This window comes from Mytilus edulis, chromosome 10 (genome assembly GCF_963676685.1).
Source record: "Mytilus edulis chromosome 10, xbMytEdul2.2, whole genome shotgun sequence".
Classification (NCBI taxonomy): domain Eukaryota; kingdom Metazoa; phylum Mollusca; class Bivalvia; order Mytilida; family Mytilidae; genus Mytilus; species Mytilus edulis.
The window spans coordinates 60,115,002-60,140,288 of NC_092353.1; the positions used below are offsets into that span (position 1 = coordinate 60,115,002).

Sequence of the window (25,287 nt, forward strand, 5' to 3'; positions counted from 1 at the left end):
TTAGAAAGCTGTGAAAATTGCAAAATTTGGTTGAACAGATAGGGATTTTTAATTGGTGGTCTGACACCTTATAACAGGTCCAAAATAGACCAGTCATTTGACATGTTCCTGACTTGGAAATAGTTGGTGAACATGTGACTGACTTATATAATAATGTTTTCTCTGTTTACTTCTAAACTCAATCAGTGAAATAACAAAAGGAATCCGACCGTGCAAGACCATCGTGGGAAGTCAAAGTAGTTAAACCTCCCTCGTTTTCGTCGACAAAAAATACCTTCTAGAGCGTATGCTCAAATTAATCCAGGAAAATAATATGAACGCAATAATAACGGTACGTATGTGTCTATCCTTTTTTATTTGCACGTCGTGTTAATCTCAAAACAGACGCTAATACATTATATAGCTATCTATAAATCATATGGCATTATTGATAGTAAGTTGCAGAATGCACGATAATCATGAAACAAAGATTCTAATTATCACAATCCCAATTTTGATATTCATAATTGTATTTAGAGTTGTACACAGCAAAACCAGTGATGTCCAGTTCCTTTCCAAGTTGATTATTGTTGTAGTCCGAACTTTTTGCAGCATCAGGGACTGCTGTTTTTGTCCCGATTGCTCTCCAAGCTTCTTTCACTTTTCCAATAACTTGTTTTGCAAGATAGACAGTCGCCAACTGAAACATGGAATCCTGAAAGCACAAACAATCATGAATGGTATATCTTCAATGTTCATATTCCATTTTTTTTGTCTAAAAATTATCAACAAGGATTTTTGACCTCCTTTTGTAAGCATTAAGTTTGAATTCATTTTAATCTCGTCAACAAATGATAAAGCCGCAATAAAACCGATTGAAATATTTTATTTGTGTGCTATAATTTTTTTTAACGTCCAGTGGCAAATATTACATGCTAATTCCGTCTGTAAACCAAACAGCAATAACTGTTACTTCAATAATTTGTGTGGCCGGAATGAAGGACAGGTTGCGTTTTACCAGCGGAACCCGATTTGAAAGAAAGAGAGCATTTAGCTTTGCACCAGGCATATCAAGAACTCCTTAAATAGTTGTGACAAGGTTACTTATTGCAGTCACAAGTCATAATATAAAAGACAGGACTAAAAAGGTGAAGCCAGGCATTCTTTGCTCTTACTTTTAAATGATAGAACAGCAAGCTATAGAGGACACAAAAACGATTAATCTGTGAATATTATATGTCACTGATAGTGAATACATGGTCTATATACCATGATACAAAGTTACTAGCTTACCGTTTCAAAGCCATAAAGTGAAAGACTCTTCTGCATTTTACTTAAGTCAAGGGACTTTTCTAATTCATCAAGACCCTGTGTAACACTTTCATTGAGATTATCTCGTCTAAAACTTGTAAACGAAGTTTCTCGACTGTAACTGTATAAACCTCCAAACCACGTGACGCTAGTATCCAGATATTTTTGGAACTGAGATACGTTTGGTGAACTTGTTTCATCTAATGAACTGAATGGATCAAAATGGTTATTTGATAAATTGGAAGCATCTTGTTCTCCTGGAATACTCATTGAACTTGTATTGCTGATGAAACTTGAACTTGCACATGGTGGCCCTAATTCATTGCAGTGGTTATCGTCATCTTGCATTAAATTATCGCCTGCTTCTGCGTTACTATAGCCACCATCGTGGTAAAGGTTTTCCACGTCAGCATCATCATCTTTACCCACCTGCAAACATTGAAAGTTGTCGTCCAAGTGCTCAAGACCAAACGCGTCTGCATCACAAACAAGCTTTGGTCCATATTTCTGGATACTCTGATGAGGATGTTCCGTACATTGCGGTCTAACACAAAGCAAGGTACTCATAACATTGTCTGGAACATCGCCACGAGCTCTTAAGTCAAACACGCGGAGGGATTTGGATGGTATTCCGGATCTTACTGATACAAGTTTGCAGCTCTCTTCGGTTAAAACATTAAAACATCCATCTCCCGACGAATGATGCATCTTCTTTAAGACGAGCATTCCTTGTTTTGAAATAATATGTTTTTGTGGTTTCTTTATCTTTCTGAGTTTATCCATCCAATCTATATCTTTTGGCTGTTTTTGTGAGAGGATTGACTTTTCGGTGTTTGAGCTAGACCCGATGTGTCTTCTGTTTTTATGCTTTTCAGGAACATGCTGTCTGCCTGTCGGTACGACAAGAAAATGATAAAAAAATAAATATTGTTAAATTTTGAAATCGAAATTTATAACATATATAATAACTAATTGGGCTACACATGGCTTTTTCCTAAAAAGTTTGAAACAGTGAACTAGCATGATTCCTTCGTGCGAAACGGGTAAAGATATTGCTTACAATCCGTTACAAAATTTTAATTTATTGCTTCAAGGGTTCGGAACCCTCCACAGTTTCGGTTATGGGTACGCGTAGTGATCCTTTTTATTCACTACTGCAGGTTTAATAGCTTATGTGATTGTATGACAAGAATGCCCACGCATGCAGTGTTATTAAGAAACTCAGCTGTAATTCTTGACAGAAACATAGGTCGAAGATGCATTACAATTAAAAGCAGACATTGTCATCTGTTCTTCAGACTTTTTATGACGTGTTTATGCTAACGGATAATCTCTTATAATATATTAGTGTTTTACTATTGTTTTTATGTAAGTTTTTTTTATGCTTCGTGCCGATTTTATGAGTAAACCCATTTCCAAATTTTTTAATTTCCCAATTTGTTCTTATGTTGTGCTGTTCCACTAATGTCCCAGATCAGGCGGAAGCTGAGCGCTCACGAAAACATGATTCACCATGCCAGGATTGCTTCAGGAAGTTTTAAAGATAACGGTTTGTGTTTTTATGCCCCACCTACGATAGTAGAGGGGCATTATGTTTTCTGGTCTGCCTCCGTCAGTTCGTCCGTCCGTGCGTCCGTTCGCTTCAGGTTAAAGTTTTTGGTCAAGGTAGATTTTTTCTTATTGTTGAGAACCGATCGGAGACAAATATTTGCTTATATCTACGTCATTTGAATATGTTCATTGCCATTAAATCACATCTGCTTACTTTGGTTGTTGATAATACACCCAATATTTAAACACATACACGAAAAAAAGCCAGATGATGGAATTTCAGTTGAACGACAAAACATAAAATATACCAATTTCTTAGTGGCTGACATACACAAATTTAATATGCAGATTGACTTGACTTGCAAAACATAAAACATTTTCTGTATTACTTTTCTTTGTACGTATAAATGAATGAGCTGTTGTGACGAAAAACCGTTTATATTAAGAGAACAGTAGGGAACGTAGGTAAAATGTCTACCACCGGAAAAAAACATTTGGTATGCGCGAAAATTTCCAAATATTCAGAAAGTGTATTATATGATATTGATTACCTTTAGAGGACATATTTTTGGCAGTTTTTCTAATTACAAAAACCAGTATAAAGACTGCAAAAGATACAGTGAGATAGAATCCATAACTTTCTTCCTGTAGCGTCCATTCACTTATTGGTGCAAGCTTGTCTGAAACTAAAGATATAAATAAATTTGTAAGTGTGAAAACTAATGGTTTGATTTTATTAATGGATATGATGCTCAGACATGATGGAGCTTTTCCAAAGTTCGAATAACTATACATGATGTATATCCAAATCACTAACTACCCCCCCCCTTTTTTCCCCCAGAAAAAAATTTGACGGTCTTGTCCAAAATAAAAATTTCGTCATGATATGAATGTTATGTTTGACAATGCACGCTGTAAACACTAATTACCTTGAGGCTTCAAAAAATAAGTTGATACATAAATAAATAATAAATACAAGTATACTTTTATGTAGGTATTCTGCTATCGTATGCAAATAGATTTGGGTGTCTGACAACTGCTGATCGATTTCATGTGATTCTCTCAACCAATCGTCGCAAAGTTTGCACGTAGACGTTGGCTCCACATTGTTGCACAGTTTACATCCTGGCATGGAATCCAAACCAAATATCGACAGGAATAAATTTTCTCCCAATGTGTCATCTTCTGAGCTAAAAAAAATAATGGTTGTCAATATAAGATAGAGAGATAAATTAATGTTTGCGACAGTTATGGACCGTTCAATATTTATCAAATGGATGGGCCGGTGCAAAATGGGGCGGGGCAAGCACTTTTTTGGTGGAAATATTTGGATGGGCGGGAACTTTTTTTAATATATATAGTGGATGGGCTAGAACTTATTTTATTTGAAAAAAATTTGCTTTCAATTTTATCGGTGTGTAGGAAATTCCTTTTGCAGGCACAAAAAACATAAGGGAGATGGTCTCTACAATAATTTTCAGTTTAGGCCAAATCCAGATAGTCATCTTTAAATTTTTTTATAACTTTTTCAAATCAACATGGATTTTCAAAAAACTCTACAATTATTTCATTTATATATTGATCTTATAGAATACCAGGTTGTTTGGTAGTTTGGTGTATTGCTGTCATTCTATGGATTTAATATTAGGTTAAAAAAAGCTAAAGTTTTCAGTTTTGGCTAAATCCAGATAGTCATTCTTAATTTTTTCATAACTTTTTCAAATCAACTGGCATTTTCATAAAACTCTACAATTATTTCATTTATATATTGATCTTACAGAATACCAGGTTGTTTGGTAGTTTGGTGAATTGCTGTCAATCTATGGATTTAATAGAAAGGTTAAAAAAGCTAAAATTTTCAGTCTAGGCTAAATCCAGAAAGTCATCTTTAATTTTTTTTATAACTTTTTCAAATTAACATGAATTTCCATAAAACTCTATAGCTATTTCATATATATACTGATCTTACAGAATACCAGGTTGTTTGGTAGTTTGGTGTCATTCTAATGGATTTAATAAAAAGGTTAAAAAAAGCTTAAATTTTCAGTTTAGGCCAAATCATTGAATAGTCATCTTTAAACTTTTTTATAACTTTTTCAAATCAATTTAGATCTTCATATAACTCTACAGCTATCTCATTTATATATTAATCTTACAGAATGCAAGGTTGTTTGGTGTTTTACTGTCAAATGTGCGGAATTAATTAATACATGTAGGTGAAATATGGTGCATCAAAGTCAAAAATATGTCTGCCTAAATTGCTTAAAAAGACCATAATTTCTTTTTTGAAAAGATTAGATAAAGGGACATTGGTATTTGAACATTTAACATGCTGTGTTATTAAGACAATAATTAGTAATTCGGCATATGATATTATTTTTACTAGTCCAAGAGTTATTGTCCCTTAGTTTAAATTATTTCCTTTATTTTAAATCAATATTGTATCTGAGGCTGCAAATGTAAAATCAAATATATACATGCATATATATTCATACTGGTTTTAAAAACAATAAAATGTATGGTTCTGATACACACATACATATTTATAAAATGGAATTTACAAGCACATTTTAAATTTTGTATTTACACCAAAGTCTATTCTTTGATTGTAAAACATAAACTTGCAAACTTTCAAATAGAAAAAGAAATTTAATATATTTTGATTGTCTTAAGCTTTAGAGGGGCAAGGACTTTTTTTTATAGATTTTTTTAGATGGGCGAGGACTTTTTTTCAGAATTTAAAAGGATGGGCATTAACTTTTTTAATGAATCAATATTAAGAATGCACCGGCCCATCCATCTGATAAATATTGAACGGTCCCTTATGCTAATTATTATACATGAATGTCGATGAAGATTTTCAACGTTTCTGAAATTGAAACCCCTCTGAGCTGTTAAATATTCGAATACTATTACAATCTGTCGTATGATTTGGAAGCAAAATTAACAAATTAATTGTGCAGTGGATATAATTCTGCAACTGGGTTGATACCATTGCTTAGTGTTTATTGTTGACAATACATGTACTGCCGTAATGTTGTGCTATTTTGACCCAAAAATATATAAGCGTATCATAAGCGAGTAGATTCGTGAGTTAACACCCTTCTTTATTTTTAGGGTCCTTGCACTTTTAGAACTATCGTAATTAAACTCTGACCCTACATAAGAAGGACCCCTTTTTAAGGTTAGTAAAGAGATTAGGATTGATGGCCTGAATTTCCGATTTAGGTCAAAAACCGACATTTTTTCTGCTCTTTTGTCGGGCTGTTGTCTCCTTACACATTCCCCATTTCCATTCTCAATTTTATTCACAATTTAATTTAAAGTTTACTAACCCTAGTCAATGCATGATCAACTTAAACCTCTTTATAGGGCTATACGCAATGGGTTGGTACCCTTGAAATATAAGCGCTTACATAAATATTTACATATATCTTAAACATAACCCACACTTAAACAGCGAAATACATTTTGTGTCCCCACACCCTTTTACCAACAATCAGTACTGAAAATGTAATATGTATCACATGTACAGATAAAGTCTGCTGTACATGATTGCACAATTGGTAATCGCAAAGGCAGACAAAAATGTTCTGTATATGATATCCAAAACAAACGTTTTTAATGGTAACCGGGAAAACAAATTAAAATATATTTGTCGTGCTGATAAACGGTATAAGATGTGCGGGAAAACAAATTTAAATATATTTGTCGTGCCGATAAACGGTATTAGATGTGCGGGAAACAAATTCAAATGTATTTGTCGTGCCGATAAACGAATAGGTGTATTTGGGCAAAATATATTGGGCCTTCTTTTACTTTAAGGGTCCCAATACTTTATAGAGTTAAGGTTCATTCATGGTTACGGTTATGTTAGGGGATGTTTTTAGGTTAGTGTTAGGTTTTATGGTAAGCGCTAGTGTTAGGTTTTATGGTAAGCGCTAGTGTTAGGTTTTATGGTAAGCGCTAGTGTTAGGTTTAGGTATGGGTTAGGGTAAGGTTTGGGGTGAAGCATAGTTTAGTATAGCTCTTTTCTGGGTTGGAACCCCTAAAGTAAAAGAAGACAACGTCGGAATTGAATGAACGATTTTCTCGCTTACAATCTAATTTGTACTTATAACAAAAGATGTGAGTTAGATTTGCTCCGTCGTTTTTTCTTCGATTTTTGGTACGTTTCTTACCTGTAACCGGTAAATAGTCCTAGTAATAATATAAAGGTATACAGAGAAAACTGCAAATTCATTTTCGTGTTTTCTTCTTGAGCAGTCTATCCTTCATGATCTAAAACGTCGTCTTCCATCTTGCTTTTTCCATGACGAAGTAGGAAAGCAAGTCCTTGGAAACGTTCGTTGTGGTCTAATCCCTATAGAACTTTTTGTGACGTTGTCGTGATTGTTTTCAAAGCGACGTTTGTCAGAGCATTATTTTCTTTTTATCACGTTAGACAATAATTATAATAAAAGTAAAAATAAAAAAAGCAATGATAAAAATGATAAATAATAAATAATAATATTAACAAAAATAATAAAATCAGAAGCCCTTGCGTGCATAAATTTCGATTTATGATGAATAGACAAAAATGCGAGATTAATTATGACGATACCAAAAAAATCTGCTAACAGATATATATTCTGACGTCGGGCTCGGCCTTCTTTTAAACTGAGCTTTACTGTGCGTATTATTGTGTGTTTGTTTTTTTCTACCTTGGCCAGAGATTTTGGGGGCGTATTGTCTGAGATATAAACAAGAATGTGTCCAAAGTACACGGATGCCCCACTCCCACTATCATTTTCCATGTTCAATGGACCGTGAAATTGTATAAAAAATATAATTAGGCATTAAAATTAGAAAGATAATATCATAGGGAACATGTGTACTAAGTTTCAAGTTGATTGGACTTCAACTTCATCAAAAACTACCTTGACCAAAAACTTTAACCTGAAACATGCACTTTCATTTTCTATGTTCAGTGGACCGTGAAATTGGGGTCAAAAGTTTAATTTGGCTTTAAAATTAGAAAGATCATATCATAAGGAACATGTGTACTAAGTTTCAAGTTGATTGGACTTCAACTTCATCAAAAACTACCTTGACCAAAAACTTTAACCTGAAGCGGGACAGACGGACGAACGGACGAACGAACAGACGGACGGACGAACGGACGCACAGACCAGAAAACATAATGCCCCGCTACTATCGTAGGTGGGGCATAAAAAAGCACGTTTAACTCCGCCACATTCTTCTTTTTCTTCTTAGATATAGAAGTTAAACTCAATAATGAGTACTCAAAACTTGTGCGTTACGTAGGTGTTGGTAATGTCTATTTACAATAAAAGATCAAAGATAAAAAAAGAAAAGAAAATACGGTGCATGCTGAACAGTTGGTGCAGGATAAAAACATTCCATCATCTAGGTAACCAGTGTCTTGAAAGCTTCGATAGTGGGAGCTTTCACTGTCGGTTTCGGTTATTTTTTTCCAGGCTATTACTGTTCTTGGAAAGAATGAGCATTTGTAGTAATCATGTCTTGGGCTGAAGATGGTGTATGCCACGGTATTGTAGTGTCTTGATGTTCTATTTAGTGGAATGAGGTAAGTATCTGTTGGAATTGCTACCAGTCCATTTACAATTTTGTAAAATATGCATAATCTGATGTTCACTCTTCGTTGGTAGAGAGGTATCCAGTTAAGCTTGCTTATCATGCTTGTGACACTCGATTCGTTACTGTAGTCGTTGAATATATAGCAAGCTGCTCTTTTTTACCCGCTCTATTTTGTCAATATTTTCTTGCGTATAGGGATCCCATATGGCTGCGCTATATTTTTGCGCCTGTCCCAAGTTAGGAGCCTTTGGCCGTTGTTAGACTTGTATGATTTTTAATTTTAGTTTCATTTATATAATTCGGAGTTTAGTATGGCGTCCATTATCACTGAATTAGTATACATTTTTGTTTAGGGACCAGCTGAAGCACTCCTCCGGGTGCGGGATTTTCTCGCTGCAATGAAGACCCATTGGTGGCCTTCGGCTGTTATCTGCTCTTTGATCGGGTTGTTGTCTCTTTAACACATTTCCCATTTCCATTCTCAATTCTATATATGGATTAAATCAGAATGAGAGTTCTTATTATTTCGATACTGCACCCAGGCGTATTATTTGCAATAATAAAATCCTCGCATCAGTTGGTAGAAATACGTCTAATATTTCTACTATTGGCGACTTAGAATGAACATCATGTTTGAATAAGCAGCGATTTACTTGTGTTGGGCTTTTGTTTAAACTAACACGAACTGTTGATATGATATTTGGAGTTGGATATCATGTCGACGGAACGGCTGGAATACGGAAGTGAACAAGATGGTCAACTTGTTGGAAATTAAGAACATTTTTAGTGATGTGTCATTAAGTACAAAAGTAGCCATGAAAAAAGTCACTAAACATGTTAACATCCTAAATAATCTAGAATGTTAACGATTACGGAAAAGACAATGCAAATACCTTTTGAAGACCGTTTATGTGTTTATTGCTCTGACAATAGTGTTGAAACTGAGAAACATTTTTTATTGAACTGTTGTCTATATAATGACTTAAGATTTGACCTTTACTTAGAATGTTTACAACATATTTATAGTTTGGAGAATTTGAATGACGATTTAAAATCTATACAAAGCATGAATTGCTCCGAGATTCAGCCAATTTTATGTAAAAGTATACATAAGTTTTTTTTATGCGACGTAAATTATTTACATAATTTTTATTGTTTTTCATGCGACATAAATTGTTTGCTTAAGTATTTTGCTGGTTTTATTTGCCATGTCAAAAATGTATTTCATTTTTCATTTTATATAATTTTGTAGTGTTTTATCTGTGTGAATTTTCTTTACGCTGTTTTAAGAAATGATTAATGTCCTCTTTTCTTGTATACGAATTACAAACTAATTTGCACTTATAACAGCAACACGACGGGTACAAAATATCGACTATGAACTCCCCTCTCCCCATCCCCACTTTGGTGGTGTTAGTGATGCTAAATCGTCAGTTATCAGTGTAATGTCGTGTTGCTGTTGTAAGTCTTCTCGTTGTTTTCGTTGTTTTGTTTTTGAGGTCATGTTGATGTCGTTTATATAGGTTTTGAAAATTTCGATTGCCTCCTTGGCATCTTCCCTGTCTCTTTAAAAGACTGTGGCACTTCTTGAATATTTTTGCAATGCATTTACTTGTTTTTAATATATATTGTATGTGACTGTCCCAAGTCAGGAGGATGTAATCCAGTGCATGGTGGTGTTGGTTGCTGTCTGTCTGTCATGTTTGGTTTTTGGTTTTCTTTTTTTGTTTCGTGAACTTCATGCTATGTAGTTTTTCTCATTTCAGGCCGTACGTTGACATGCTCTCCGCTTCATTTGAACTCTAGAAGACAGTTGTCTCATTGGCAATCATATTTCCACATCTCCTTATTTTTATAAAAGTCACTGGACATTTTGTTTTCGACCTCATCGACACAACGACATGAGGACATTTATACTGCAACTACGTTATTTGCGCGATTTAGGTGGTATTTGAGTTTAAATCAAAAATGTTAGAATTTGTTCATACTTTGCAAAAACGTAGATATATATTCAGAAAAATAATAAAAATGATAGGTCACAGCGCATGTTTCAAGTTACATGCAGGTTGTGACAAAATGACAAAAAAACCCCATCATTATGTGATTAGAAGCTAAACTGAACGATAGAATTGAAAATCAAATACGAGAAGATAGCTTTTAGAAAATGCTTTGAGAAATTCAAAAGAAAATATAGGGTAACCGTGCGTTTTTCCCGGCCAAAATACAAAACAGCAAAATTCCATGTATATACAAATGTAGTATATTGTGTTGCATTGTAAAAATTACAAAAACGAATAAATGCCACCAGACGCTTGGACTTGGTAGTTCTCTTATTGATGATACTAGCCAAGACAATTTTATCACTTCGAAATAAAAATATTAACGGAGTACTACGCGATAGCATTTTTAAGTGTACGCCCGAACCTCGTACAGGAGTCTGGGGACCATCACCAAGTTCAGGTCATAGATCTTTGAAATAGATCGAGAGGACGAAGCACCAGAAGCTTACGAGTTATCAAGAATGAGATATCCTTTTTGTAATAAATAGCATTAACACATTTAACTCATCAATAGAAAGATACTTGACTGTCTTATTTGTGTATTTTATGTTATTTTTTTCATTGTGTTGATTTGGAATCTAATGGGCCTTGGTTTTGGAGAAAAATGTCCAAACCAGTCGTGAGATATTGTAAAATATGTTCAAAAGCAGACGTTTGATAAAAAGAAATCGACAGAAAACCCAAAACTTCAGAAATAGGAAAAAGCAAGTCCACATTTCAATGTTAATATTTTTTTTTTTTTTTTTTACTATTTGTCTAGTTTTCACCTCATTTTTTTGGTTCAAATTTCGTTAATGATCGGAAACATGAAACAACTAAATTTTATGGATGTTCAGGTGTAATATGAACATTCATAAAGGGTTCCCTGGAACGTATAGTCCCGCCTGGGATTGCCATAATGATTGTAAAAGTGTATTGTTGACAGAAAAAAAAAAGCCAAACATCTTAATATGTAGATATTATTTTTGATCTTACGTATTTATGAGCTTCTGTCCAAGTTTCATGACAATCTATACACTGTCAGGTTGATATAAAAAAATATTTGCAAAGAGGTAAGTCCGTTTATAAGTATTATATTCTTAAAAAAAGAAAGAAATATACTTTTAAAATTTTGCCTCAGATATTATTCATAAAAAAACTTCTATTAAAGTTTCATAAATTCGATGAAAGTTTTGACAAAGTAATTGATGCTTAAAAACTTATACGCCAAACTGTAGTCTCGCCAACCGCAAAACCAGTTTTCTTTATTAGTAAGTACGGGAAAATTATAAACACGTATTCCCCATTTAACTCTGGATTCTTTTTATCATACACAGTTTTTACTCAATTTCCGTGAAATTTCTGGAAGCTTTGCAAACGGTATCGAACCTGAATGTCAAACGGAATATATGATTGATATGTCCCACTTTTGAACCGGGAAAACCAACGGTCTAATCTATTATAATAAACGCGAAACGAGAAACACTTATGAACCACACCAACAAACGACACAAAAAGAACATCAGGTTCCTGAAAGATACAACCTTGGCAGAAAATGAACATAATATGTAATATGATACAAGTTGATTGAAAACAACTACAAGCCAGGGAAAGAATTGCAAAGTTGTTCCTATTTAATTTACTTTGATGAGAATAATTTTCTTTAAATCATTGTCTCTATTTCTCAATGGAATCTACATATTAGTTGAAACGCGGACCGCGAAGATGACCCATAAATGAACTGGTTAGGAAACTGACGTATACATATTACCGCTTGCTCAACATGGAACTGAGGTAACATGATACTTTATTTGCACAAGTACACATAAAGCAAAAAAACTATTTGTATACCTGTTATTTGTACAATAGTTGGCTAATTGCAGGATAGATAATTAGGTATGATAATCCGAAATCAATTCTTAAAGAAGTATGATATATCAAAAATGTAATGAATTACAGAAACAATGAAAATGATATGGCAGATTAATTTATTTTGGCCGAACAGCAATTTCTGATGTGCTGCCGTGCTACTCCACTGCTCTACGACAATGTTTATGTCACTGAAAAATTAGTAACACATTAAAGATATTCATTTGAAGGTGTACCGTCTTAGATTTAAATTGATTAAGTTAAAACAATTGCAGAATTTAAATATGTTCATAAAGTGGCTGCACAAACTAAATGGAATGATATTAAACCTGTCAATCGGTTATTATCCATAATAGATTCGTGATAGATCGTTGTGATACTGATAGTTTGGATAGAAATATACATAATTTACATGTACATACCAAGTAGGGGTTTGCCAGGGAAATGGTGGATACAACATATATATTTTTAATTCATCGCAGAATAGAGTGAGTTGAATACTGAGATATAAGTCGAACTTTGCGACACATAGTTTAAATATGTAATACTATTATATGATTTCTGTGCGTACAAATACATGTAGTGTTTTCATGTTGAACAAATAAATGGAATGCATTTTGTGTTACAGACAATTTATATAAAGATGATTTAGCATATAAAACACCAACCGTGATAGAAACTTAGCAGTACGATGCTAACAATTTTAATATAAGGGTTTTCAACTGCCAGTGGATAAACAAGCATGCACGTAAGTAATTTCAAGCAATTTTCCCTCTGTTAGATAAAGTATGAACATATATATATATAAGAAATAGAAAATGAACAACTGCAGAATCAACACAGATTTGATTTATAGCAGTTCCCGAGTTTAAGGCTGATACAATAATTCCCTTTGTTAAATATCTAGAGTTAATAAAAGAAACAAAATGTTTTCTAGCTTATATCAAATATCGTGTTCAACCTTGGCATACACTAATAATAATGATATGGTAAAAACACATGAAACTGGCCGAATTTCATGACCTTATACATGTTCTATTTGAGCGATACCGGTTAAGCGTCTCCTACTTTTTATGCGCTTACGGCCATGCAAATTAATTTCAGTCAAAATGTCAAAATCTGTAATAGGACTCATGGTGAATTTATATTTGATTGATTGTTGGTTGCTTAACGTCCATGGTGCACTTATAATTGATGGATTGTTGGTTGCTTAATGTCCATGGTGAATTTATAATTGATTGATTGTTGATTGCTTAACGTCCATGGTGAATTCATAGACCTGCCGACCATTCTGCTACGATTAAGCGTTTTGATTTAAATATTGAATAGAAATATATTTGGAATTCCCCTTTACTATTTATGTTCATAACTTTATAAGTGATAAGTATTTTATGGTCAACCAATGTAACGTTCATGGTGAATTTATAGACCTGCCGACCATTCTGCTACGATTAAGCGTTTGGATTGAAATATTGAATAGAAATATATTTGGAATTCCCCTTTACTATTTATGTTCATAACTTTACAAGTGATAAGTATTTTATGGTCAACCAATGTATTTACAATGTATCATAGACCAGTCCAATTAACATAAACTTTTAAAAAAATATTGTGCAATTGTTATTTCGTTTTGCAATTCAGAGATTTCCACTCGCAAAACATTAGTTTTTTTCAATATTTACTCTTCATCTTCTACATGTAACCTTTTTATACAACATTGGTCGACTTCATCTCAGTGTCATTCTGAATTTGAATAAAATATTTGCACCCTGAATGGTACACATACATTTACATCAACAACCGATCATTTTTTTCATTTTTTTTCTCCTATTTTTTTTTCGCAATTTAGTTTCTTACCTCTAATAGTACTTTTGATTGAAAAGGTGTTTGAGTGTTTCTGCAATATACAGTTTTGTGTCAACAGAAAATGATGATGAGTTTTTGTAAGTTTTTTTATTACAATTTCTTATGTTTATTTCTGTCTCGTACAATAATAATTTATTACTTCGTAGGTATGAAATTATTCTCGGAGTATACAGATCGGAAGATGTTTTATAAAATTGTTTTTACCACAATACTAGGAATAGCAGTAGTTCGTTTATATATATGGAAGTTTAGAGGTAAGACATATTAGTATATACATAATATGCACTTTGTTTTTTTGCACCTGCATGATCTGTTTATCATTATAGATTACAAATTAGTTAAAATTCGTTCTTATAACAATATGGTATACTATACATGTATGTATCATAACGAGTGAAAATGGGATATTGCTTGATATCAACTCGCATTTTTTTTATTTCAATATAATAATTAACGAGCCTAAGGCGAGTTAACTATTACTTTTCATATCAAATAACGTGAGTATCAAGCGATATCCAATTTTCACTTGTCTCAACCCTATTTTACTTACTTGTAAAATTAATATTCCGCGAAATGTTGCACATGTAGTATGACGTCAATTCCATTGCAACTGTCGACCCTTTACTATAGGAAATATTCGTGTCAGATTCATCAAATGAATTATGTTAACGTCCCAACAGAAATGGGATGCAATGTTTAAATGTATACCGTTTTTAATCACTTAAAATATTTAAGATACTAAGTTTCTTAAAAACATTTTGATTTCATTTTGTCATTGTTTTCGGTAAATGAAAATGTTACCAATTAGGAAATGTCTACATCCTTATGATACAACAAAAACACAAATGATAAGAAATTCAGGAATACAAGGAAAACCCTTAAATGAACTAATTATATAATGACTGTACACAGAGTTTTGTGAAATTTGATCTTCTTATATTAAAAAAAACTATTATTAATATACATTTCAGACCTATTGGCGACCTTCTGCTGTTGTCTGTTCTATGGTCGGGTTGTTGTCTCTCTGACACATTCCCCATTTTATTTCAAAATTTTGGGGCTTCCATCAAGTTAGTTTGTAAATGCAAGTGGTTTTATTGCTCAATAAAGGCAACAGTATTACTACCGGTGTTCAAAAGGCATAAATCGATTGAGAGAAAGAAGTTAAATCTGTCTCATTTCGTGGCATCCAATTATTATTTAAATTCATTGCTGCTTGTCTGCTAGAACTGAAATGAAACATTAATTTGAAATGACTGAACTTACATTATTTTGAATAATATTTTTAATCATAAAACGCAATTGAAACTTTCAAATCCCGTAATTGCACTATGTGACGAATAATTGATATATATATATATATACTGCAGCTGTGCTATTTGAGCAGTCAAATTGCATCATGACCGTATATTCATATGTGATATACAGTCACTGACCGTATATCGCCTTGTTTATGACGTTGACAATGCGTTTCCGTAGAGTTTAATTTATGATGTTGACAATGCGTTGTCGTAGAGTTTAATTTATGACGTCAGTAAAACATACAGGTTCGTGGAAATTTTACGTCTTCCGCTCAAAATTAAAAATGATGGCTTTTACCAAAAAACTTCATTTAGAACAGTTATAAGAGTTGCAGTATATAAAGAATAACCATACATTGTCTCGAAATATCAATATTATTTGTACTCGGCTCGAAACAGGTAGAAATGCTCGGCTTTCTATCTGTTTCTAAGCCTTGTACAAATAACCTTAATATTTCGAGACAATGTATGGTTATTCTATATATAGGAAGTTGCTGAACGTCAAGCAGTACATACTAGTATTACATATTGCATATTGATATTCAGGACGAAAACATGTCCATGTGATATGGTGTGTACCTGACTTTGGACTAGACTTATACACTACATCCGTCAAGTAACAGTACAAAAAATACTTTTCATTTCAATCACATAAAATATTCAGACTCTGAGCTGTCACGTCTTCGCATGATGCTTCTCCTTACCACTGCGTGCCACAGGAAGCGTTCACTTTTATATGCTTAGAAAATTTGCTTAAGACGATTTGATAAAGGTTCCTTTCAACTTTTTAAATAGACTGAAAATAATGTGCTCAAATTGTACACCCTTTAAATATAATCTGCATATGAAACTTGAGCATTTTTGCTGTATAAAGTATGCTTGAGAAGTTGATGAACTACCTGACAGCACTACAAGCTATTAACGATGCGATGCAGTGAATTATTTGAAATGATTTAAAAAGGACAGCAGTGTACAGAAATGAGAACATATATGAATGATTTGTTGAGGTCGATGGCTGTATGTATTGATTATTAATTGACTACACTTTTATTGGACTTAATATAATGAAAACTGTCTATGCAATATAAGGTGTCAACTCGGCCGGATCAGAACTCGGCCAATATAGATTTTTTTCTGTATTGGCCGAGTTCTGATCCGGCCAATACAGGATTTCGGAACGTCTCTTGATTTTAGATCGAAAATCACGATAAACACAAACTGAAAGTAAACAGTTGTTTGGAAGACGCAGTTTTCATAAACTCACCATAAACACACCTCAGGCCAATACAGCAAGCCTCGAACCAACAACAAGGACAATACAGAAATACTTACGTAATACTATCATATTATAACATGCCCTTTTCGATTATGACCCTGGAACAGGGGTCGAATTTAAGGTTCATGTGGACCCTATGGCTAAAATGGCCGTATTTTCACCTCAAATTTTACTCTGAGTACAGGCAAACCTGTGCATCTGGAAAAGTTTCCCTAGATAAATAGAAATCAAATGCATTGTATGATTTAGAAAATTCATAACTTAACTGGATTTTGCCGTACACTTTTTTTCGTCCCTGCAGAAGATGATTAAATTGACAAACAGTTGAGTTTACCTTGATATGGTCCACTCAGGTACACAGTTTAAATAACCAATTATTGTCATGTATCTATTGTCCATCTCATGTCCATGTCAAGCAATACAGCTCACTTCAATTATTACCTGTGGGGAAGTTCTCAAACCTGTTTCCCAACTTAGTTTATTTTGGCACCTTCTGGAGGAATGAAAAAAAGTGTACGGCAAAATCCTGGTAAGTTTTTATTTTTCTAAAACATAAAACATATTTGAAATTTATTTATCTAGGGCATGCTATGCCTGAATTTTTTTACAGGTGCGCAGGTTTGTCTGTACTCAGAGTAAATTTTGAGGTGAAAATACGGCCATTTTAGCCATAGGGTCCACATGAACCTTAAGCTTTTTTGCGTACTGGCCAGCCGGACCAGTGGACTGAAAACTCTACTGGTCCGGCTCCAAATCTACTGGTCCTGCAAAAATGACATTAATTTGACAAACACTAATATAAATTTTTCACATATTGTACAGTTCATTAAATTCCGATCTACTATATAATGCAACCATTCACGATCTTTTTCCCATGATTTTTGGTATTTGCGTTTCCTTTTGTCACTTTCGTATACTTTATTTCGATCTTCCTTTTGATTTTCAGTTATCTTAATTTTTTTGTCCGACGGTTTAACTCCTTTCAAAAATTTCCACATTTTATATTGTTGTGAAGGACGCTCACCCGAGATATTAATTAACTTGATCAATTGTAATACCCCCAGTACCGTGTAATTGATTTCACAGGTAAATTGTTTTGTAAACAAACGGAGATTGCGATGCAATCAGTGATTTTTATCGACAAATTTCTACTGGTCCGCCGGACCACTAGCTGACAAAATCTACTGGTCCGACGCAAATTTTACTAGTCCCGGACTACCGGACTAGCGCTAATTTCGACCACTGCCCTGGAATCATCCCTCCACCCTTATCAGCCCTCGGCTAAACTTTAAGGCCGATATTGGAGTCTCGGGATGATACCAGGGCAAACACGGAAAAGACATTTTTTAATCTACTTATCACATATCTAAGTTCTGCAGAAAAGAGAAAAAAAGTTAAATTATAACAATTTAATGAAACATAACAGGTAAAATCTTAAATTTCTTATCACAAAAGTGTTATCAATTGTCGTTAAGGATGCATTACCGTCACGTCATTCGAAATCAGGGCACAATAACCTAAAACCTTTTTTTTTCACCGGACAATTTTGAGGTAACTACATAAAAAAATATGCAAAACCCAACGTATTCGTAACAAATATGTAATAAAAAGTATTATGAACTCATATAAGTCTTCGAACGAGTGATTGTGATCATCTGGTTGGAGACAACTACATAATACCTATTAAAGTATTAAATCATTATTATCTCTTCCAGGAAACGTTTCTAAACTGTTAAATCAAGAAGAAATAAACTTTCTCCGGATTTATTTACTTTGTCAGAAGCATGCGACGGATGCCTTAAGATTTATTTTCGATACGCATGTTCCGAAATCATTACTCACATCGCATCTAAGTAAATGTAGTACCTTTTTTTGGAGAAAAGACGAAAAAATCATTCTTTTTCCAGGTATGTATCAATATATAGACTTGTGTTTTTCTTCCAAATTTTAGTATATGTGTGCAATACTTTATTGCATTCTGTTGATAACGAACACAAATACATTAATTTCTTTCGAGATAAAGCTTTGCTGTATAAACTATTTCATTATTTAGGTTCCTTTTTTATACTTTGTTTTTCACATTTGATTATTGTTGAACGAGCTTTAAGTGCGCATTGAGAAATAATATTGTGTGATCAATTTGTATCATATTTAATATGATTATTTTTTTATATACCAGTTTCAGGTGGCCAAGTTAAAAGTACTGACTTTGACTCGTCATTGCTATATAAACTAATCAGGAATACCCTCAATCACAAAATTGCTCCTCCAACGAGTGGATGGGGAACAGAACCATTACCTGGAGATCGATCCGAAGCAGATGATATTGAAAGAATCCGTTGCTATAGAAACAAAATAGCCCATAACACAGAATTCAAGATATCTAATAAACAATTTTTGAAACAATGGGAAGACCTTTCTAAGGTATTATATTATTTTAGATGTTCAAAAGCATTTGTTCTTAAATAATTGTTGTAAATAAATTGGTATGTCCTCTATTTAAGATAAAGATAGAAGTTCGACCAAGAAGCTGTGGGTCCAATCGTAAGCCTTGTAACCTTGAAAGTTAATAATATGCAAGAAACGGTAAATTGTTTGATGTCACAATACTTTTAAAGATTGTTAAAAAATAACACTTTATCAGTTTCGTATATCAATATATTTGATTTCAATCTTCATACACGTCAAAAGTTCAATATTCAATGCCGAATAGACACGTTTTGAGATTGTGTCATTAAAATATGAGCTTATACCTTGACTAAAATGCATCAAGCTTCAAGGTGTCTTTCACAAGTAAAGTCACTATTCTAATGTGAACCAACTGCAATTTAGGAATTATTTAAATTATAGTTTTTACTTGGGAATATCAGTTCTGATGTCTTTATTGCCGAAAGTTGTTATAAATTTCTTGATCTTCAACTTTTCAATGTTGTTCGTCCAAAGCCTTTCGAGGATATTGAATGGTTTGAACTTTAATATATTAGATATTATGATTGTGTATTAGGCAAGGCCTTGATCAATTATCTATCATAACAAATGTTAAGAAATACGAAAAATTGCTTTGGTCAAATATTTGATAGCTTAGGATTGACAATATCAAAGTTTACAAAAAAAAAATAAAAAAAATAGCCGAACAATGTTTTGCATAATTTAACAAAGACAATTTAATCAATTGCACTTGGGCAGATAATTCTCAATACAACTTGCAAAAAAGGAATATAACAATTTATTGGATTAAAATCTGGATAGGTCTTTTATCGCTGCTCGATTAAAAAGACGAACCGTGGTTAAAAATCAAAAATGACGATATCACAAAGAACAAGACCAGGTGCATGGACAAAGTATGGGCATTTTACCAAGGTACGGGCCTGTACCAAGTCAAGAATATGACAGTTGTTATCCCTTCGTTTGATGTGTTTGAGCTTTCGGGTTTGTCATTCGATTAAGGACTTTCCGTTTTGAATATCCCTCGTTGTTCAGTGTTTTTGTGATTTTACTTTTTACTATAAATGGTTCCCCTGTCAAACTAATTATAAATGTAACATAAAGAATGGGACAAAATCAATAAAATTACATATACGATGACTTATCTGGTATTTCAAGTATTACACAAATGAAGGATTACTAAATCATATCACTGATGAGTCTAGACAGTTTAAAATCGTGTTATGCAAGCAATGTACAAACATATTTAAAATACGCGAACACCAAGTAACATTCTTCGATGGTTTAAATAACAAATGCATGAAAAAAATATATGTACACGAAAATTAACACCACAAAGCAGTGGTAAGTTTAGTTAAGCAACGTCACCATTGTTGCAGAGTTTGTTCCTAGTCGACGCGTCGTTCATACTTCTATAAAACAGCCACACGATTACAAACAGAAACCCTTCTAACCAAACATTGTAAGGAATCCCTAATGAGTTTATTCATGATAACTATTATATATATAAATAGAACGTGTTATTATAGGCTGTTAACAGATTGAACCAAGGAGCTAAGAGAACCGAAATAGAATCACTAAAATGCACTCAGTTCAATGGATCTCAGAAAAATGAAATAGAATGTATGAAAAAGAATATTTTCAGAATGAAAGATGAGATACATGAACTACAAAATGAACTATTTTCCTGTCAGGATGAAATAAAAGATATAAAGGATGCTGTTATTGACTGTAGAAAGGATATAGAAGAAACAAATGAAAAACACATTCCTCATCACATATTTAAGATTAGATAAATCATTCCTTTGCTATATATTTATAAATATGCATCGGTTTGATTTCAAAATCATTAAAAAAATGATAATTCTTGAGCAACAAAATACGTAAAATATAATGAGTCGACATTTCATGACAATCAAACAGAGCGAGTTTATGATGAAAACTGAAATTAAACAATTGTTTGAAATTTAAATTTATTCATCTCGGGTTTTCGAGCGTTGTTCATATGACCCCAATTTTTATGTTTTAACATTTTTATAAACATGTTAACATGTTTCAAACAGAATACATAGACACAATTTAATTAATCTTTAATTCTCAGCAAATCACCTTTCGCATATGCTTCATTTGACACCAGAAATAACATTTTATAATCGTAAGAATCTTATTTCACTTATTTCATTTGTTCAAGCTTAAACTTTACAACACATTTATGACTCAATTTCGCAACACCCGTTTAAATTGTTGAAAGTTGTAAAAGTAGTTACTAAAATGTCCCTTTTTCAAATAAACCTTAATATTTGTTTAATCAGGGTTAGGGTGGCTATCTTCTGACACCGATGTACCGTTTGAGTCCTTCTCCTTAATAGTATTTGTTCATTACAAAATCTGCGGAACGATCTTTATTGCCCTCAGAACATGTGGTCTTTATTCAAATACAAACTATGAAATATACAAATATAAATCACGCATATTTTTTTTTATTATTTAAGAATGTCAACTTAGAGTTTTGGAAGATTGGAAAAGACAGGATATTGTATTCTGTGATGAAACACAGGGATACAGAGAAGCATTTGAAGAGGCTAAAAAACATCACATAGTGACAATTATCGGCGGTCCTGGTTCCGGTAAAACAGCAACAGCAAGACATATAGCACTACTGTTCGAAAGGCTTGGGTGGGAGGTTGTCCCTATATGTAAAGAAGAGGAAATACTACGATATGGAAACTGTCATATTCGACAAGTGTTTCTGTTAGATGATATCCTAGGTTCTTTTGCTGTAGATATGAGCAGATTTAATAATATAGTTTCATGCGAGATAAACATAATAAGATCACTTAATGATAAGTCAAAACTTTTGCTCACATGTCGAAAGTCAGTTTATAACGAGGCTATAATATCAAAACCATTCGTGCTTGAAAATATTGTTGACTTAGAAAGCATGACCAGCGTGTTAAATGAAATAGAAAAAATGAAAATTCTTACAAATCATTGTTCAGCGGCAGACGTCGACAAAAAGTTTTATAATAAGTTATCTTTAAAGAATACAAAAATTATGTTTCCATTTTTGTGTCAATTGTTTGCAGCTAATGTAGAATATCAGATGCTTGGCTCAAATTTTTTTGAAAGGCCATTTGAATATATAATTGAAGAAATGAGTAAACTACAAAAGACAAATACCGCGCAATATGTGTCTTTGGTGTTATGTCTAGTCAACAACAAACAACTATCCAATGAAAATATGCCTTCAAATCATGTAAAGAAAAGGATTTACAACTCTTGTGGATTAGATAGAGGAACAGCAGATAGAAAGATTTTCGATGCTTTGTCTAATATTGAAGGTACTTTTGTAATGGAGATAGGACATGACTATTCGTTTATTCATGATTCAATTTACGAAGCCATTGCTTACCACTATGGGCAGGAATTTCCGGAACAGATACTGGAATTCATGCCAAGTAATTTTATATTAAATAAAGTGATTGTAGTTGGGAGTCCTACGTTTAATGATTTAAACATTAAGATAAAAGAAAGTCATTTTCTAAAACTAGCCGAAAGACTGTATTTGGATCTAGAATCAAACAAACTGTTTGATGTTTTTATGAACAAGGCTTTAACATACCAGCCTTTCCTTGAAGTGTTCATTGAACTGATCAGGAAGAAACCGTACGAGGATTTTAAGTTTACATTTTTAACTCCACGCATTGGTAACAGTGATCATTTAATAAATTATGATGACCTAGGTGAGAGGAAATTTGAAGATATTTACCGTGATGAAACAATAAGAAGAGAACTATTAAACGATAAAAGGGAACGAGAATCACTTGAAGGCAAAATAAGTCAATATGTCACACATTCGATCAGATTGATAAGTTGGGTTGTTTATTACGGGCACACTCGTCTTTTACAAGAAATTGTTAATCATGTTCTTGATCATAACGATTCTACTGACATCGTCTTCGGTTCAAATATAGAAGAACAAGCCAGACTACTATTATTGTCCGTTTACAATGGCGATCTATGCTTAATAGAACTAATTATTAGGTATGTAAATAAAGAGAGCCTAGGCGCTACACCCTTGTATATGTCCGACGGTTGCCTGGAGTCTAATTATCATAGAACTCTTGATCCTCTAAATGCAGCATGTTACTATGGTTTATTACAAGTTGTAGAACTATTAGTACAGTCTGGTATTGACGTCAATTTAGACAACTATCATGAATTTCCAGTGTATGTTGCAACATATAATGGATATTATGAGATCGTAAAATACTTAGCTGAAAACGGAGCAGATGTCAATGCTTTTAAATCCGGATTTACAATCTTAAATCCCAGTGTACCACCCTTATATATAGCATCAATAAAGGGATATTCCGCTATAGCTAAATGTCTCATTCAAAACGGTGCAGACGTGAATATACCTTTACATAGTGAAATGACAGCTTTATTTAGAGCTTCAGTAGGGGGTTACATAGAAATTTTAAAAATGCTTGTAGAAATCGGTGCAGACGTCAACTTTTGCAACTTTCGTAACAAATCACCACTGTGTGCTGCTTCAGAAGAAGGCCATTTAGATATTGTTTTGTATTTGATACAGAGCGGTAGCGATATCAACTTGTGTGACGTGTATGGCAAATCACCACTTTTAGCGTCAATAGAAACTGGTCACTTTGATATAGTAAAGCTTTTGGTGGACTATGGGTGTAAAATAAATTCTCAGTTAACTGGTAACATTTTGCCACTTACCTCTGCATTAATGCAAGGAAATGTCGAAATAGCAACCTATCTTATCCAAACGGGTGCAGATTATAACATGCAAAATGAATATGGAGTGACGTCTATACAACTTGCTCTATGGAAGAATCATACAGAAATACTGCACCATATTATAGCACTTGAAAACAAAAATAAACCGCAAAGTGGCAATCTCAAATTATATCAGCTGTTAGTAAACATGCATAAGTTTGAAATATATCCGGAGACCGTTCCTTGTACAAATGAATGCGTCAAAGCCGAAGGACTGAACTATAACGAGCATCGTCTAGCTCTTCTATCATTCATTTCAAGAGGTTCTAATGGGGATGATTTAAAGCACTTATTAAAGCTTGGACTAGGCAGTAAATTTCATGCTGAAAAGTTAGACTCTCTCCTATATTATATTATAACGGAGGCAGGCGTGACAAAACGTGTTGATAAAGTGCAATCATTACTTGACTTTGGCATACCATCAGATTTTTGGGATTACATATATGTATTTCTTTTAAAACAAGCAACAACAGTTTTTGAACAAAAGAAAACGGTTTGGAATAAAATATCCTTGAAGTGGTTAAACAACACTAAAGAAATGTTGATGACGTTCGTTCTGGATATTTCACGGGGTGGACCAAATTCAATTTCAAGGAAGCATCTACATGACTGCAAAATGTTTGAATTTGATGTCGAAGTATATTCTTCCATAATTTCTTTACTTAAACAACGGACAAGAAGATTATCTATTAAATAATATCTTTTATACGTTGCAATCTACACGATCAAAATTGATCTTCTTCTACTTTCAAGTCTTCGTCTATTTCGGCTACTAGTACAACAAGTTGCTGATAGTTATAATACTACTATGATTACTACTACTTCTGAAACTTATACTAAGCGCAGTGCTACTTCTCCAAATGCCTATACCTACAACAATTAGTACTAATAGAATGGTGGAATGCAGACTATGTAAGCGTTTGAAACCAGTTTGATTCATAACTGTCCAACCAAATCACATTTTTATAATATTTTATCTTTCACGTTGCAAAGATAAAAACACGCCAGCTAGTTCTATATCAACAATATCAGAGGAATTCGAAATTCAGTTCATATTACTTGTAGAATGAATAAAAAACTAAAAAATCAAATATAGAAGATTAATAAAAATTCTTATACCTTACATATATTATAAACAATTCTCTTTGGTTAAAAGTGATCACGTGACATTGAATAAGTCAGTTAAATTTCATTCAATTGCAAGGAAAGTCGAATAACTTAAAAAATTTACACCAGCGATAAA

General features: G+C 33.1%; 3 protein-coding genes across 3 annotated transcripts; 2 read left to right on the forward strand and 1 right to left on the reverse strand.

Annotated features, from left to right (window-relative positions):
* Positions 1-336: 336 nt before the first annotated feature.
* On the reverse strand, positions 337-7,196 carry LOC139491602 (uncharacterized). Its single transcript, XM_071279366.1, has 5 exons — positions 7,023-7,196; positions 3,826-4,031; positions 3,393-3,527; positions 1,273-2,180; positions 337-694 (listed from the first exon to the last, which is right to left on the reverse strand). Exons 1-5 carry the CDS (start codon positions 7,082-7,084, stop codon positions 473-475), a joined length of 1,533 nt encoding a protein of 510 aa, XP_071135467.1. The 5' UTR covers positions 7,085-7,196; the 3' UTR covers positions 337-472.
* A 9,937-nt stretch (positions 7,197-17,133) lies between these two features.
* Positions 17,134-21,034, forward strand: LOC139492876 (uncharacterized). Its single transcript, XM_071281029.1, has 4 exons — positions 17,134-17,146; positions 18,509-18,700; positions 18,973-19,217; positions 20,768-21,034. Exons 1-4 carry the CDS (start codon positions 17,134-17,136, stop codon positions 21,032-21,034), a joined length of 717 nt encoding a protein of 238 aa, XP_071137130.1.
* A 484-nt stretch (positions 21,035-21,518) lies between these two features.
* LOC139491603 (uncharacterized) lies at positions 21,519-25,082 on the forward strand. Its single transcript, XM_071279367.1, has one exon. It carries the CDS (start codon positions 22,024-22,026, stop codon positions 24,739-24,741), a length of 2,718 nt encoding a protein of 905 aa, XP_071135468.1. The 5' UTR covers positions 21,519-22,023; the 3' UTR covers positions 24,742-25,082.
* Positions 25,083-25,287: the final 205 nt, after the last annotated feature.